Consider the following 18717-nt stretch of genomic DNA (forward strand, 5'->3'; position numbering starts at 1 on the left):
TATAAAGCAAGAAAAAGAAATTAAGAACCATCTTACTATATATGTTGCTTGTATATTTGAACTAAACAGAAAACTATTGACCAACACTCCAAAGTATTTCTATTTATTTCATCTCTACGTTTTTCCTTTCATATTCTATAAAACACCTTGTGAGTTGTTGTTATTAAAATTCAAATTATTATTTTGTTAAAATAAGAAAAAGTGGAAAAAATAGGCTTAAAAGTCATCTAATCACAAATTACGTTAAAAATCATATCTATCACATTTTTAATTGGTTCGCTAACACAAGATAGAATTTAAAGTCATAAAAACGTTAAAAAAAAAAAAGATTCATCCTTGGAACAAAGTACAAACTGAAAACCAACACCTAACATTTATTAATAAAAAAAGATCATATTTTCCTTTTCAAAGAATCATGACAATTAATCATAATTGATATGTTGTTGCTATCAACAAGTTGTTAACAATTACAATGAAAAACCAAGTTTATACAGAGTTCTTCTTGGATTTGTTTCTCTTGAACCTGTTATAATCTTCCAATAGTCTACCATGGAATTCATGCTTCATTTCATCCCACACTGTTTTGAAAATCTGTTAATTAATCAGCAAGTCATCAATAATTTGGTTTAAACAAACTTAGAAGAAAGGAACTAAGGAAGTGAGCAAAGTCAATCTAACCAGCTCTATGGCATCTTGTAAGACATTTTCAGGAATGAAAGCTATTGCTGGAGAAGCACAAAAGGTTATCGTCATCACCATTTGATTCTTGAGCCAACTATGTTTTCCCTTCCTTTCTGGGTATAAAGAACCTCTAACATCTATGCTGATTTGGTAAGGATCCTTGTAGAAGCTATTCAGGCCCTGTAGCTCCCACCTTATCTGCCAAAGAAAATGATTATCCCAACAAAGTTTAATAAAAATGAAACAAGTTACAAAGTGACCATGCTATATGACCCTATTTGGATACTCTTTTAAACAAGTACTTCCAGAAGAAAAAAAATATGAAAGTAAAATAAATTAAACTTTTTCATAAGTTAAAATTAACTTATATATAAATTAATTTATGGAAATTCTTTTATTTAGTTTTTCCAAAAGTTGATTTTAACTTCTGGGAGAAGCTTAATTTATTTTACCTTCGAATTTTCTTCTCTGTCCTTAATTAGTGACAAGTTTATATATCGAAACAGAACCTATATGTTACAATGGAAATGCTTACAAAGTGAAGCTCAAGAACTTTGGGGACATGATGAGGAATTTCAGGTGGATAATCTTCTCCATTAGACCTGAATGTTAACCTGACATCTGCTGTTGGATTGACACTCAAAAATAAGCATTGTATGGGAGGCATTTTGATCCTCCACTCTTCCTGCACACATACATAACACCACAAGCACTGTTAGATAACAGGGAAATATTCCCTAGTTTCTTTCCCATTCTAGATTATGAGGGAAACATGTGCAAGTAAGTACCTCATTGAGCTGTTTAGTTGTTCCTTTGTCATCAGAAAACACAGCTCTTAGCACTCTGTGCTTGTCATCCATGTATTGATCAAAGGAAGCCTGAAAAGAGCATTAACATATATGTTACATTCACCATCAATATCATAGAAGGGAAGGATGGAGAGGGTGAGAATGTGATATACCCCAGGCAATTCATGAAAAGGAACATTGGCATTGCTTCTGAAACTGAATGAGGAAGTTTTCTCACTCCTAATGGAGTTTGATGCTGCCTTTCTATGACAATGCCTTTGCAACTTCTTTAGCAATAGATGCTGGCAAGGAATCATGAGAAGGCTTGCCATAATATAGTTGACACTTGACGCTGAATATATCTACCTAGCTTTATAAATCAGATGCCTTCTCAATAGAGCACGGTATTCTATTGGTACACTATTTTCCTTTGTTAATGTGTATATCTCATATATATGTATTCATGGCATTTAACTAAATTGGGCTAGTTTCAATTCGTTTTGTAATCCTAATTAATCATAAGTTTATTTAGGCAAAGAATATACTGTAATAAAATAATGGGATACAATTAATATTCTAGTGATCATTATCTTTTTAAATTAATTATTTTTGAACGAATCCAAGGTCAATACTTAGTGCGTACAATGTAAGGTTGCTACCTTAGGACCTTGGAAGTCACAGATCAACTCCGGGGGACATGCTATATTTTTTTTTATTCATAAAAATTAAAGATAAATGTTAAAAAATTTATAATAATTCATGTCTTTTATTTAACTAACTGAATTACCTTTGATAAAAAAGACATATATAATTATCTTTCTTGTAACTTGCTTGTTTTTTGGAACTTGTGTCCCTAGACCAAAGTCAAAATTAATGTCTCAAAATACTAAAATTTATTTAATGAGTTGGTAAAAGGGACATATAAATGTATTCTTTCTGCTGTTATTTCATACACACAAGTCAATTTCATAAACATCATATCTACATAAAAATAATTTTTTTTGGCTGTGTTTAAGGAGTATAACATATACTATAATTAGTCATACCGAATTACTCGTTATATATATAATATTCAGAGTGTGTGACTTCAATACTTAAGAAAATGTTAACTAAGACTTTTCAGAATTACTTACGGATTGGTTAAGGGATCACTTCCCTTTGCTAAAATGGCAACAAAAGCTTGCAAGTAAGATAACAGTTTGCTTTTAAAATGTCTGCCTAATTTGTGGTCCACGTAGCCGATTTAGTGGAAGGAAAATGAAAATCAGTACATATATATAAGCCAATAATTCTATATATATTATTGGAGACAATTTCCATTCTCTATCCTACCTGAATGTTAGCAATAACTTTTTTTATTGGATATTTGTAAATTCGTATGAATTGGTATATAGCTAATTTTCTTATTAAATAGCACCACTCTAGAAGGAAATATGTGGTCCGGGAAACCCTAATTTGGTTTTGGGGCTGATGACTTGAATGTTAGTGTTCTTGCGTGTCGGCAACAACAAATGGCAAGCAAATGAAAGTAAGATATTTGGCAAACTATGTTGGGCAATAAGTTTAGAATATCTAGACGCAAGCCCACAAAACTCCAAAAACATTAGCATCAACGCAAGATATAATCATTTTGTAAAAAAGAATGCCAGATATCTGTGTAAATTAATATTTCTATTTATATGAGTTTAATTTAGATAAGCAGTTCTTCCTCTTAATTTTTTTTTATAGATAAGTAGTGAGTGTAATAGAAATTTATCTTACTATTCATCAAGAGAATGACGTGATAAAATAACTAAATCTTAGTAATAAGTATACGGGAAACTGTATTTTACGAATAAAGTAAAAAAATTGACTGGAGTAAATTAAATTCATATTTATACCAATGGAATGAATCTAACTCGGATAATTAAGTACGGGATGAATGCATGATTATTATAAATTCTTTATTATCGTCTTTCATTTTTAAGGAGAAGAAAATTCATATTCATATTAATATTTAATGTAGAATAAAATATTAATAGGAAGGGAGTCATTTTGTACCCTTCAATTAATATACAGAATGATTGAACCTGAATCGTGGATAGTAAGTACGATTATAACTTCACAAATTATTAATGACATCAAAATACTATAATGATCAAGCTTCAAGTCTTGTAAAATATTCCATTTATGTCCCTCGATTATGATATTACTAGATAAAAATCCCGTATTGCAGAGAATTTTTTTGTGTGTGTCACAAGAGATAAAAAAAAAAGAAGCAAAACCAACATAAGAAAAAAAAGAGAAAAAAGACTACTATATTGTTAATAAATTAGTACAAATAAAAATAAGTATATAAAATATAATAATATCATAATAAATGCTTCAAAATAAATTATTAAAATGTTTATGTAATAAAAAACATTAGTTTAAATTAATGCAGGATAATAGTCTCATGGTATAATTTAAAAGTGAATATGTTTCTTTTTTTAAAAAAAATGTAATCCCTATTTTTCTTTATTAGTTGTCAGAAAGTTTGTCTTTATTTGCACATGTTTAGCTCATCTGTTATTTTTCTTTTCAATATGTTTTTCTTTAAGTAACCGGTTCTTTAACGGAAAAAAAAAGTAACCGATTCTTTATAATAGAATACTACTATATATTCTTTAAATTTATATAAAAAAATATGTGTATATTAATAAAATTAAATTTTAAAATATTTAGTAGAATATTAAATATACTTATATCAAATTTGAGAAAGATAATTAATCATATTTTTAATTGAGAAAATATTATATTAAAAAATATTAAGTCTAATGAAATTTATTTTGATTTGTTCATTCTCCAAGAAATAAAATTGATGTGAAAAGTATATGAAATGTATAATTAAAAAATATAGATTTATAGTTATTTAGATTTGAGTATTATTTTTTTACTGTGAATTTTATGTTTACATGTAATTGAATTCTGTGTGCTTATAAATAAGAATTTTTAAATATTTTTTGTAAATATTAAATTTTAAAATAAAATATTCATTAAATATTTTTTCATTTGAAAAAAATAATAAGAGTAAAAATTATTATTATTATTATAGATTTTTATAAAATTAAATTAAAAATAGAATATACTCATATATAAACACAATAACTAATTAATCGTAAGAAATTAAAAAAGTAATAAAAAATATAATTTTTGTAAAGTTATTAATATATATATATATATATATATATATAGCACATAATTTTTAATAACCTTTTAATTCTTTTAACAATAATATCTCTTAAAATAATAGTTGAAATATATTTTTAAAATAACATCACTTTATGGTTATATGTAAGCATACATATTTTTTAGTTTAGGACATTTTAATTTTATTTGATTTCATTTTTTTTATTTTTCCCTTAATCTATTTAATAAACATAGTAATATCTTAAAAATATATAAATTTATTGAATAAAATTTTCAGATTCCTTTTTCAATACACCTATTTATATCTTATAATATAAAAATGACACTTAATACATTTGTATTTATAATGATGTTACATATTTTAAATATGTGCATAAATGATATAAATAGACATTTTATCATGTTATATTTTTGGTAGTTGTATAAAAAAATATTTGCATAAATTCTATAATAAAGACAACTAATGTGAGTTATTTAATCCTTCAATAATATTATATCATATTGATTTAAATAAACTATTATTACAGAGTTTAAATTTTAATTTAACATTGTAAAATTTTTAAGTAAAATTTAATTATATATATGTATATATAAAGATCATATCAGAATGATTATTTTATGAAAATGACTAATTTCAATAGTCAGATTAAAATGATAATAAAAATCTTTCATATTATTCTCTCTCTATATATTAGTATTATACATAATATAATTCTATTTTTTATTAGAAATAAAATAAATATTAAAACAAAAACAAAGAATAATAAATTTTTTATTTTAATTTATTTAATTTCGAATTAATATAGACAAAAATAAAAAATAAAAGATTATGATTAAAATATTTTAAATTTAAATTTAAATTTTATTTAATCATAAAATCTTCATAAGGTTTACGAAACATAAAATAGATAGATTATGTTACTTGTAACTGTCATTTGTTGTTTTGATGCCTATAAATTCTTCTTAAACCGAATCCTAAGGGCTTGTTTATTTAAGTTTTCATTTTCAATTTTTCACTGTATCAACGCAAGATATAATCATTTTGTAAAAAAGAATGCCAGATATCTGTGTAAATTAATATTTCTATTTATATGAGTTTAATTTAGATAAGCAGTTCTTCTCTTAATTTTTTTTTATAGATAAGTAGTGAGTGTAATAGAAATTTATCTTACTATTCATCAAGAGAATGACGTGATAAAATAACTAAATCTTAGTAATAAGTATACGGGAAACTGTATTTTACGAATAAAGTAAAAAAATTGACTGGAGTAAATTAAATTCATATTTATACCAATGGAATGAATCTAACTCGGATAATTAAGTACGGGATGAATGCATGATTATTATAAATTCTTTATTATCGTCTTTCATTTTTAAGGAGAAGAAAATTCATATTCATATTAATATTTAATGTAGAATAAAATATTAATAGGAAGGGAGTCATTTTGTACCCTTCAATTAATATACAGAATGATTGAACCTGAATCGTGGATAGTAAGTACGATTATAACTTCACAAATTATTAATGACATCAAAATACTATAATGATCAAGCTTCAAGTCTTGTAAAATATTCCATTTATGTCCCTCGATTATGATATTACTAGATAAAAATCCCGTATTGCAGAGAATTTTTTTGTGTGTGTCACAAGAGATAAAAAAAAAAGAAGCAAAACCAACATAAGAAAAAAAGAGAAAAAAGACTACTATATGTTAATAAATTAGTACAAATAAAAATAAGTATATAAAATATAATAATATCATAATAAATGCTTCAAAATAAATTATTAAAATGTTTATGTAATAAAAAAACATTAGTTTAAATTAATGCAGGATAATAGTCTCATGGTATAATTTAAAAGTGAATATGTTTCTTTTTTAAAAAAAATGTAATCCCTATTTTTCTTTATTAGTTGTCAGAAAGTTTGTCTTTATTTGCACATGTTTAGCTCATCTGTTATTTTTCTTTTCAATATGTTTTTCTTTAAGTAACCGGTTCTTTAACGGAAAAAAAAAGTAACCGATTCTTTATAATAGAATACTACTATATATTCTTTAAATTTATATAAAAAAATATGTGTATATTAATAAAATTAAATTTTAAAATATTTAGTAGAATATTAAATATACTTATATCAAATTTGAGAAAGATAATTAATCATATTTTTAATTGAGAAAATATTATATTAAAAAATATTAAGTCTAATGAAATTTATTTTGATTTGTTCATTCTCCAAGAAATAAAATTGATGTGAAAAGTATATGAAATGTATAATTAAAAAATATAGATTTATAGTTATTTAGATTTGAGTATTATTTTTTTACTGTGAATTTTATGTTTACATGTAATTGAATTCTGTGTGCTTATAAATAAGAATTTTTAAATATTTTTTGTAAATATTAAATTTTAAAATAAAATATTCATTAAATATTTTTTCATTTGAAAAAAATAATAAGAGTAAAAATTATTATTATTATTATAGATTTTTATAAAATTAAATTAAAAATAGAATATACTCATATATAAACACAATAACTAATTAATCGTAAGAAATTAAAAAAGTAATAAAAAATATAATTTTGTAAAGTTATTAATATATATATATATATATATATATATATAGCACATAATTTTTAATAACCTTTTAATTCTTTTAACAATAATATCTCTTAAAATAATAGTTGAAATATATTTTTAAAATAACATCACTTTATGGTTATATGTAAGCATACATATTTTTTAGTTTAGGACATTTTAATTTTATTTGATTTCATTTTTTTTATTTTTCCCTTAATCTATTTAATAAACATAGTAATATCTTAAAAATATATAAATTTATTGAATAAAATTTTCAGATTCCTTTTTCAATACACCTATTTATATCTTATAATATAAAAATGACACTTAATACATTTGTATTTATAATGATGTTACATATTTTAAATATGTGCATAAATGATATAAATAGACATTTTATCATGTTATATTTTTGGTAGTTGTATAAAAAAATATTTGCATAAATTCTATAATAAAGACAACTAATGTGAGTTATTTAATCCTTCAATAATATTATATCATATTGATTTAAATAAACTATTATTACAGAGTTTAAATTTTAATTTAACAATTGTAAAATTTTTAAGTAAAATTTAATTATATATATGTATATATAAAAGATCATATCAGAATGATTATTTTATGAAAATGACTAATTTCAATAGTCAGATTAAAATGATAATAAAAATCTTTCATATTATTCTCTCTCTATATATTAGTATTATACAATATAATTCTATTTTTATTAGAAATAAAAATAAATATTAAAACAAAAACAAAGAATAATAAATTTTTTATTTTAATTTATTTAATTTCGAATTAATATAGACAAAAATAAAAAAATAAAAGATTATGATTAAAATATTTTAAATTTAATTTAAATTTTATTTAATCATAAAATCTTCATAAGGTTTACGAAACATAAAATAGATAGATTATGTTACTTGTAACTGTCATTTGTTGTTTTGATGCCTATAAATTCTTCTTAAACCGAATCCTAAGGGCTTGTTTATTTAAGTTTTCATTTTCAATTTTTTCACTGTTAATTACAAAACTGCTATTTTGTTTTCAATCTATTTCTTATTTTAATTTTCCTCTATTTAAGAAATAAAGTGAAAATGACATACAAGTTTAAGACCCAAATGTCAATTTACTCGTCATAAGCCTTTCAAAAAAAAAAATTACTCGTCATAAAATCCGCTCAAGGATAAATGATTTCCCAAATAATAAATATTTTCTGATGGAAAATGTTTTGTGGACATTTTATAATTATCATTTACTTCTGTACAGAAATATAAATAGAAAAGAGAAAATATATAGAATAACTTTTTTGGAAGAATAATAAATATAATAAATGATATAACTTTATAAAAATAAAAAAATAAAGCGTGTCAAATAGATTTTACAATATTAAAGTATCTATATTTCTTTGTGATTCATGACATGCCCTTAATTAATAGAAATATACAAATTTGCTTATTTTCTTAGAAAATGTTATCCAGTGTCGATAAAGTCCATATTAAACAAACAAGAAAATATATTTGGATTTTATCATTGCAAAAATATATTATTGGGGAGAGACAATAAAATTTTAAGTCTGACTAAATCTTAAATTCAAGATTAATATTATAATTGACCTAAAAGATTAAAACTTGTGGAAATATTTTAAGGTCTCTCCGGAAAGTCAAAAAATTCTAACTACGGTGATTAAAGAAATATTTAGCGAAAAAGAAAGTATTTATTATATTAAAAATATAAATTATTTAAGACTTATATTTTTAAGTAGGTTTATTAAATATTTCTTGACTAGTGTCTTAGAACTTCTTGGGAAAACAATTTTTCCCTTATTTGGATATTAGCATGACATCAAGCACTCGAGCAATGTAATTAATTAACTCTTTGTTTGGGACCTTATAATCCAATGTCCTCAACAATTTTTAAGCAGAATATGGAATCTTCAGAGCCATTCTTTGAGCAAGCCAAGGTCTCTCTGATTCTGGGTCAATGAAGCTATGCATGAGAAACTGCTCTGCTGCTTCAGCTTGTAATTCTCTAGCCCATTTTACTCGTTGGGATGGACACCAACCAGGTCCAAAACACCTGTTATATATATTACCAAACTTATTGAACTCAATAAACAACAATTTTGCATTGAAGGCAGGTGAAAATTATTTCAATTAAATGCAGGATAAATTACACTTTATCCACTTTTTCAATTTTCAACTTATGCCTTAAATGTTTTTATAATCCTCTAAAGTTCGGGTTAGAATATATATATATATATATATATATATATATATATTAAATTCTCTTATCTTTACTTAATTTAGTTATATATATTAAATATTCAAATCAAACTTACTTTTGAATATTTTGGTTACAAAATATATATTTTTCTTTTACATATACACTGTAGTTCACTGTCATTCAACTTAAATTTCTACTGATTGCAGTCAGATCCATGGATTTAGTATGAAGAAGATTTGTGTCATATATATATATATATATATATGCAGTACCTACAACTATTTGATATGAAAGAACTGATAAAATAAATTACCTGTATTCATAGAAGCAAGCAGTTTTTTCATTCTCAATTTTCCCCCAATTATTCCAGCCAGCAGGCTTTATACATTGATCCATGTAAGTGAATGCAAAGACCACTCTTGCGAAAGGTCTCCATGGTCTTCCAAGATATGCATATGAAGTTCCCCCATTACCTGTGACAACACATCTGCAATGACACCCGAAAATGTAAGGAACCAAAATGTTAAGAACGTAAGAAAATGTATGTTTATTTGTAATCAGTAATGAAAGTACTCGTGGACAATTCAATTCCAAGTCTCAAAGGACTTAAAAGTTGTAACAAAGTAATTAGCATAACAAACAAATATTGTGAAAGGCAGAAGAGCGAAAAAATGACAAGGAAGCAGTTGCTTTGATAAAAAAGTAAATAAGTCAGGTGATACAAAGAAAGTAGTATGAGATTCAAAGATTTTTATCTTCACATATGCAATTGTTTCTCTTATTATCATCTTGAAGTTTATATTTACTCTAAAATCAATTGAACATTCTAATATAGGATTTCTGAATTCATAGACTTCTTAAAGGGATAAGATCTCCATGCTTCAAGGGAAATAGATTCTTGTTTAAACTTTAAAAACCATGGATTTCTGTTTTTATTTAAAAAAATTATAATTCATGGATCCATATTTCCCGTACTTCTAAACATTTGCTAGCCACTCTACAATATTCTTTATAAGCATGATCATTTTTTAAAATAGCAAGCTCTAATGATCAGAACCATTTATCATAAACAAAACACAGTCAGGATAAACTTCAGCACCTAACACCTTGAGTTCACATCACAAGAGCCCAGAGCCAAAAATTCTGCCTTGGAAATTGGGAAAGAAAGCAAGAGTCACTATAATTTTCCCCCCAATTCACATTGTTGTAGGGAAAACATGATGCTTTGGAAATGTGTGTTTCCTTGTTGAACATGTTATAATGACTAAAATATGTTGGAAGAAGATAAGGTTGTAAATACTAGACATGATCACACACCTGAGGAATACATAACCAGTTTTTTCCTGTGGAGAGTTTCTGCTTTGAGCAGTTATGAACCCTGCGGACTTGCAATGGATGTGACAATGTTCCAAGAGTGCAGTACTATTGCCAAATATGAAGTCCACACTTCCTTCAATATAACAATCTTTCAAATATTGTATTCCATAATGTAAATATAGTGTGTCCTGCAACATAATCACGAAAAAAGTTTATCAATACCTTATCTTCCTTTGATTATCCTCAAATGAAACAGAACAGGAAATGGTGTACAAAATCATCTAAGTCTACAAATCATGGTACCTTGTTAATTGAAGATATCATTATTTTTACACAACAGGCTATAAAGGATACATGCACACTATGACTTACACAAAGACACCATATCCAACAAAGGAATCACTTGACCAATGTACTTTAAAAGAGTTTCATATGCAAAGATGAAATCTTTGAGAGTCATCGAATTCTTTTCAGCAATTCAACCTGCCTAAATCACCATATAAATTATTTTAAGAAGCCTAATTAGTTGTATGTTAAGTTTAAAAGAGTTTCATAATTAGAATTCTGACAGATCAAAATCATTTAATCATAGATTTTTATATATGGGAAGATTATTGATTTTTGTAATAATTATTTTAAAAGTCAAATCTAATGCAATTTCTAATTAGTTGATAATGTAAAAAAAAAACATGACACTGGAAATGCGTAAAAATTAAACGCTTGATTAATATATGAAGTGAGTGAAGTACCTGCCATCCAAGGAACCTGCAATTATAGAAAGCACAACGATCTACTGTTACTCTAACTGCTACTGCTTGCCCTGCACCCTGATGGAGGAAAGAAGGAAACAAAAGAAACAGCGTATAAGGTTTTTGTGCCTGTCAAAAGCTATCTGCATAAAGCTTATTATGAAGATACTAACTACTAAGTAGTTTATAGATGCATAAAGCAACAATAATAAAGCATCTAATTAATAACAAATAACAATCACATACATCTTAGACTAGTTACAACAAATGCCAATAGATTTCTATCTTTGGCAATCGGCAAACCCCTCATAAAGGAGAAGCTTCAAATTACAAAGGGAATCATCCAAAAGACCTTCAAATTACAAAGGGAATGTTGATCATTCATTTATGATTATATGACTAAGATTAACTTTTCTCACCTCTCACGTTTTTACTATATAAGCCCATTATTTTCTTTTTTCAAATGTTTGTATAGCAATCCGTGAAAATGGAAATAATCTGTCAATTTTGTAATTATTAAAATGAAAACAAATAAATATGCCCTAAACTTTGTTGACACGTATTACCTGAGGGGAAGAATTCTCGAAGGTAATATTCTCAGCAATAAAGTCCCCCCCTTCCACAATGATGGTGCCACAACCAAAGGTTCCAGTCCCTATCACCCTAGCATCCTGCAAAGAAAACAACAAAACTCACACCACTCATGACTCACCCCCACCAACCAACAAAACAAGTTTGAATTTTGACACAAACCCACTTCCCCAAAGGTAGAAAACATGGAGAAATTATGGCACGGTTCTAGGTCACCATAGTCTCCGTTAATTTTCATGTGACACAATCCAATTTTATTAAATGTAGTTTGTAAACAAAAAAAATTAATTAGGTGTCAGGAGATTGACCGAGACGATGATCAGGTAATGGTCCTAAACCATGTAATAATTTCTCGAGCAACATGTTGCATGTCATACCTGGTGGTGGTGGATTGAGGTGGCAGTGTTGTTCCAAGTGAGAACAGTGTCCTCGGGGCGCAGACCAACGAGGGTGATGAAGTTCTTAGTCTTTGCCACGTAGAGGGGCTGCCGGTAGGTTCCCGGGGACACCCTAATCACCGTCCGGCGAGTGTTGCCGAGTGGCACAGCATCTATGGCTTCCTGCACCGTCCTGTACTGTCCGGTTCCATCTTGTGACACAGTTATTACAAGAGCTGCCATTGTTACCTATTCGAGCTCTCCACTATCAATAACCGTTGCTTTATTCGTTGCATGTTGCACGCATCGTGTCCATTTGCATTACTATTATATTCGGGCTACGTATTGATTCTTCTTATCAATAAATTGATACGTACATGTCTCTGCACACCTAATAAATTGATACTATAGAGGTCACACATTCCATAAATAATATAAAAAACTTTAGACAGACAATATATAATAATTAAATTCTTAAATTATAATGTTATTCTTACATATTTATTTCATTACTTTTTTTGTTCTTATTTCTTTTTTCACTATATTTAAATTATTATGAAAAGGACAAAATTTAAATACAGTTTTATAATTGATGTTTCTCTAATTAGAATTTGAATTGCATCTAGTAATCTATATTGATCACTTAACTTTATTGGAAACTACATTATGCAGTTTATCAAGACAAAGCTCTAATTCTTATTGAAAAATAACACTACAAATTAATACCTAAAAAACTGCATCTAAATTTCATTCTTTATGTAATTTTCAGTTAAATGATGTAGACAACTTAAATTTTTAATTTTTTTTTCTTTAGACTAAAATACAACTTTGATTCCTTTATTTTATCTAATTGATAATTTTGATATTCTTATTCAAAATTAGAAACATTTAGTCTCTTAATTTTTCAAATTGTGCAATTTTGATTCAATTAATCTTCAATTTTTTTACATTTAATTGTTTTTCTTACATTTTAATTAATTATATCATTTCTTGATAATACCTTAAAGGTTTTAATATTTTAGGTATATGATAAATGATTAATTTTTATTTTAGGTCTCTAATAATTGCATCAATATGTTGAAATTACCAATTTAAATAATAAAACATAAACAAAATCAAATTTACTTGAATGTAAATTTGAGCAGTTAGGTAAGTGCTAAATCGACAAAATTAAATATAGTACATATTTTTACTTGTAATAAAAATGTGTTAGGAATTTAGAACAAGGGGACCTAAAATTTGCGGTCTAGGAAGCCTCCAAAGCACAAAGGAGAAGAGAAAAAGAGTTTATATTTCTTATTTACCTTCTTACACGATACATATAACTAGGATGTTGTGTGCAAGATACTACAATAACATAAATGCAAAAAATAATAGAAAGGAAAATGACAGAAATAGGTAGACAACATCTTCTAGCTAACCAATGCTATCAAGCTAGCTCAACTACCAATAACTGGATTTGTTAAATGAAATCTTTTAGATGCCTTGGTGGATTGATCTTCCTTTTGGGCCTCTCATTCGTGCCTATTCTTGTAGTATCTTGTCGAGCCATTATTCCCTTCCTAACATCCCCTATGCCATCGAAAAACACTTTGTCCTCAAGATGATAGTTATGGTCAAGCTGCCAAATGAGCACCAAGTTCAAACCCCTCACTATATATATAGAACAATAAGCACCACTGCTACAATGGATGAAATACAGGACAAGGCTGTTAATTCTTATTTATGAGAAACAAATCTCTTTCATAAGTTTCTTAGTAATAGGATAGGAACATGTCCACCTAGTGCTTATTGTGTCTTCTCAAATGCAAGCTTATCAAACAAAGGTGTTTTGTGTGAGGGGAAGACCATTTTTTGTGGCAGCCACTTTGTCTATTACAATAAGTATGTGGTCAAGAAACACCACTTAAGCCATGAAACCCGTTCCAATGAAGACAATAATTGAGGTTCCAAGGGTGATAGACATCATGGTTGCGTGGTAGGCAAACATCTCACTCATGTAGTTCTTCAACACTTGACCAATGTTAGGTGGAATTTTACCACCTAGTATAGTTGCTTTTGTCTGCAATGCTACTGTGTGCATTACTTGCACAACTTTTAGTAGGAACTTTCCATGAGTTGTTTCTCCTGACAACATTATTCCATCAGAACCTTCTCGAACAACAGTTGTTATATTTGATACCTTTGTTCTGGTTGGAGTTGGGTGAACAATCATGCTGCCTAGCATATTTGTTGCCACAATAATAGCCTTTCCTATGTTACGACACAAGTTGATTATCTCTTCCTGCAAAAGTGGAACCTCTTCAATAGGGAGCTCAACGCTAAGATCTCCTCTGACAACCATAGTGCCACCAGATGCAGTGATAATTGTATGCAAATTTGGTATAGAGTTTGCACTTTCAATTTTTACGATGACATGTATATCAACACCACAACTCTTCAAATAATTCTTTAGTTCATGAACAAATTCAGCATCCTTAACAAAGGAAGCAACATAGAAGTAAACTTTGTTATCCACTTCAAATGTGATATCATCCCAATCCTTCTTAGTGATTGAAGACAATGTTGCACTTTTTTCTCTAACATTCAAAAGTCTCCTTGACTTGAGCTCTCCTCCATCAACAATGTCACATTTCACAGAATCCTCAGTCTTAGACTTAATAGTCATAGACATCATACCACCTTTCCTAAATAGCACACATGTCCATGTGGCATAAAATAGAATTGCAACTCTCTTATCCAACATCCTTTTTGGATAAGCAGAAGCATGAAATGCAGGATGTTGTGGAAGTTGTAACACCCCGTTTTTTTAAAATAAATAAAGAGTTTTATTTAAAATTCAATAGAGTTTTTAGAAATTAAATAAATGAGAGAAAAGGGTTTTTGTTAATTAAAATAAGTATTTCATAGTATTAGAAAATAAATAGAGTAAAACGATATTTTAGAAAATAAAGGGATGTTTTGATTGGTTATTTATTTAATGAAAGAGTAAAATAAAGTTTCTTTTTATAAAATAAAGAAAAATGGAGTAAATAATAGGCTTCGAGTACCCTAGTTATAAATAAAGACATATTAGGTGAGTTTTTACATTTATGATACATTTCTACACTTCTTCTTCCTCCCAAACTCGTTCTCCCTTCTTCCTCTCCCAAAACTCTCTTTTTTCCCGCATACACCCAAATTTGTCCCAATAAAACCACGACCCCAGACTCATTGTAGAGAGAGAAATGCCCCTCGCATAGAGACAATAAAATTAAGGCTTCAATCCATTCTCCTTCTCTCTAATGCTTGGAAATTATAGCACAACAACCAGAGGAAAAAGCTTGAGAAATCTTAGGGAACCGCTAGAGTTGTTGTTATTGCTATCATACTACACACGTGAGACCGCTTAGAGGTAAGATATGAGTTTATCACAATTGAGGTTAGAATGAACATGTGTAGGATCATTAGATGATCAAATTGGAATTTATTTTGAGATGTTTATTATATTGTAATTCTGCCTTTACTATTATAATCATGAGATTGTTATGTTTGACTGGCCAATTGATGCCCTAATGCGAATTGGTTGATAAAATTGAGTGTTCTTGGTATTTTTGTGTTTTGAACCTATAATTTTGATTTCTTTGATTTGATATGATTATGTGAAATTGTTTGAGAGGTTTTACTTCCCATGTTATAAGAAGCATTTCTGTATAATTTGTTTATATTTTGGACAAGATTTACTAGATTAGCGTGAGAATTAGATTGTTGGAAAAGTTTTTTGTCATGTTTTGGTCTCATATGCTTACTACATGTTGATGATTATAACACACACACACATGTACATAAATTGTTAAATAAGTTAGGAATTAATAGTTCAAATAATAAAATTAAATTGAAGGAAATTAATATATTAAGATTCAACGATAAATACTTTCAATGCATTTTCAGTTTAATTATTTATTAACTCTTTTTAATTGAAAATAATATAGTTTGATTTAATACATAAATATTGTGTGACATGTAAATATTAATATTGTGTGATGTTTATATGATTCACGAGGTGTGATAACATGTTGTGTTGAGATTATAACATTGTGATTGAGATTGAGTGTATGTAATAAATCAAATATGTGTTGAATTGTAAGATACACATGTATTGAGATTTTGTACATATTGAGTTGTGAGCGATGAACTATATAATCACACAATTGTAAGACCCTTTAAGGGAGACGAATTAATGCGCTACGAGTATTATGATGGAATCCAGTATGAGAACCTGACGAATTAAATCACTTTGAGGTGCAACGAGTTAAAATAGTTTTAAAAACAATTAAGTAATTGTGTGTATTGTATAGTTCAAACTCCAGTCACATATATGATTTTAAATGCATGTTTTAATGAAATGATTAGTTATATGAACATAACATATTATATTATTAGTGTGTGATATCTATATGATGCATGAGGCGTGATAATGTGATGTCTTGGGATTATGAAAGTGTGATGAACTATGTGTAAGTGACAAGTTGAGTATGTGTTAAATTGTGAGATCACACATATATTGAGATGTGTGCATTGAGTAGTGAGTTATGAATCGTACAATCACATAACTGTAAGACCCTTTAAGGGCAATGAGTTAATGCGTGGCGAGTATTGTGATGGGATCTACTGTTAGAACCCAATGAGTTGAATCACTTTGAGACGTGACTAGTTAAAATTATTTTGAGAACAATTGATTAGTCGTGTGTTTTGTATAGTTCATAGATAGAATTTGTGTGTTAAAATGTTTTATGAGTTGGACCTGAATCAGGAGGGAGAGGCCTTGACGGACTATTTGGAGTCTAGGCCTTGGGAGTAAATACATCCGGTTTGAGTGCTCCTTTAAGTCTGTGCTAATCCCACACGGTTGGAGCATTCTTGCAAAATAGTGTGATCCTGACTGGTCTCCCTATGATTTTACCTAGTGAGAGTAACCTGATTTACCAATGTGTGGTCTGTCTTATCATGTACTTCTAGGCACTTGACGAGGTTTTTCACTGACATGATACCAGATTGCATATAAGATTGAGTCTTAGTGTATTTGTTGCATAACGCCTGTGTAATGATCATTGTGACCTGTTATGTGATGGTGTGTAATGAATTATATAAGTGTGAGATGCAATATTGTATTTGAGATGTGTTATCTTGAATATGTGATTAATTGTGAAGGCATGAAATGTGATTTGTGATTAAATTCTAGGACAAGTGATGGTACGTGTTAAGTGTTGAAATGATGTGAATTATGCCAAAGTTAAGTCTTGTTATACCTATATTGTTGTTATAATTATATTATTGTTATATTTATATCATACCTATATGCTTATGTTTATCTTTATTCGTCGAGGAATGTGATGACTCACTCCCTATGTATTGTTTGTGGTTGGACCTTGTGATGATCTCAAACCTTGTTTTCGTGGGAGCATATGATTAGGCAGATTGCTTTAAGGAACCTCGTGTTGGAGGATGCCAGGACACAATGCTCTGATAGAATTTGACATTGGGGCATAGATTTCTGTTTAATTGCATGATGTTCTGAACATGTTATTTTACTTTATTTTATTCCGCTGCTTAACTTGAGTTTTTTTGTAAACTTGAACGGCCTTGTTGTGAGCCAAAAATATTTCTAATAAGTTTATTTAGTAACTGTGAAGCAAATGTGAATCTTTTACCCACATGGATTTACTTTAATTTTATTGAATAAAATTGATTTAATTAGATTCCACAATTTATATTTTTTCATTTATATGCATGTTAGGGTAGAGGATGTCATATAAGCATTTCATGTGGATTGGGTTAGGCATGTGCCAAATTTTTGCTCCTTATAGCACCAGAACAGAATCACTTGATAAAGGGGCAGACTAATGTCACATCTACTACACAACCTGTATCATCAAATAGTCGGCATGCATCAATTACCTAACCATCAAATAAGATGAAGTAGACATCCAATTGCTTGAGGAACCACATGGTACAAACATAAGAGTGGGGGGTTTCATCATTGCACAACAATTGAATGTCAATGTGGTTTTTCCGAAATGGTTTCATCCTGATATAGTGGACTTTGAGCTTTTGGGTGGAAGGGCAAAGATGAGATAATTTCTGAGACTATGATGATGATTCTAAAATTGGTTGTGGAGACAGGTGTGGGCATGGTAACGAAGGGAAAAGGTCATGTGGAGGGTAGTATAAATGCAAGGGTGGTTGGTGGGGGATAGTTGTTTT

General features: G+C 28.1%; 3 protein-coding genes across 3 annotated transcripts; all 3 read right to left on the minus strand.

Annotated features, from left to right (window-relative positions):
- Window positions 1-354: 354 nt before the first annotated feature.
- On the minus strand, window positions 355-1974 carry LOC106794137 (uncharacterized). Its single transcript, XM_041008693.1, has 5 exons — window positions 1643-1974; window positions 1470-1559; window positions 1217-1366; window positions 679-879; window positions 355-591 (listed from the first exon to the last, which is right to left on the minus strand). Exons 1-5 carry the CDS (start codon window positions 1799-1801, stop codon window positions 487-489), a joined length of 705 nt encoding a protein of 234 aa, XP_040864627.1. The 5' UTR covers window positions 1802-1974; the 3' UTR covers window positions 355-486.
- A 6937-nt stretch (window positions 1975-8911) lies between these two features.
- On the minus strand, window positions 8912-12792 carry LOC100810259 (pectinesterase 31). Its single transcript, XM_003543786.5, has 6 exons — window positions 12475-12792; window positions 12073-12177; window positions 11507-11584; window positions 10758-10945; window positions 9754-9927; window positions 8912-9293 (listed from the first exon to the last, which is right to left on the minus strand). Exons 1-6 carry the CDS (start codon window positions 12715-12717, stop codon window positions 9131-9133), a joined length of 951 nt encoding a protein of 316 aa, XP_003543834.1. The 5' UTR covers window positions 12718-12792; the 3' UTR covers window positions 8912-9130.
- Window positions 12793-14380: 1588 nt separating this feature from the next.
- LOC102667965 (plastidial pyruvate kinase 2) lies at window positions 14381-15220 on the minus strand. Its single transcript, XM_006595183.1, has one exon. The coding sequence runs from the start codon at window positions 15218-15220 to the stop codon at window positions 14381-14383; it is 840 nt and encodes a 279-aa protein (XP_006595246.1).
- Between the last annotated feature and the right edge of the window lie 3497 nt (window positions 15221-18717).

This window comes from Glycine max, chromosome 13 (assembly GCF_000004515.6).
Source record: "Glycine max cultivar Williams 82 chromosome 13, Glycine_max_v4.0, whole genome shotgun sequence".
Classification (NCBI taxonomy): domain Eukaryota; kingdom Viridiplantae; phylum Streptophyta; class Magnoliopsida; order Fabales; family Fabaceae; genus Glycine; species Glycine max.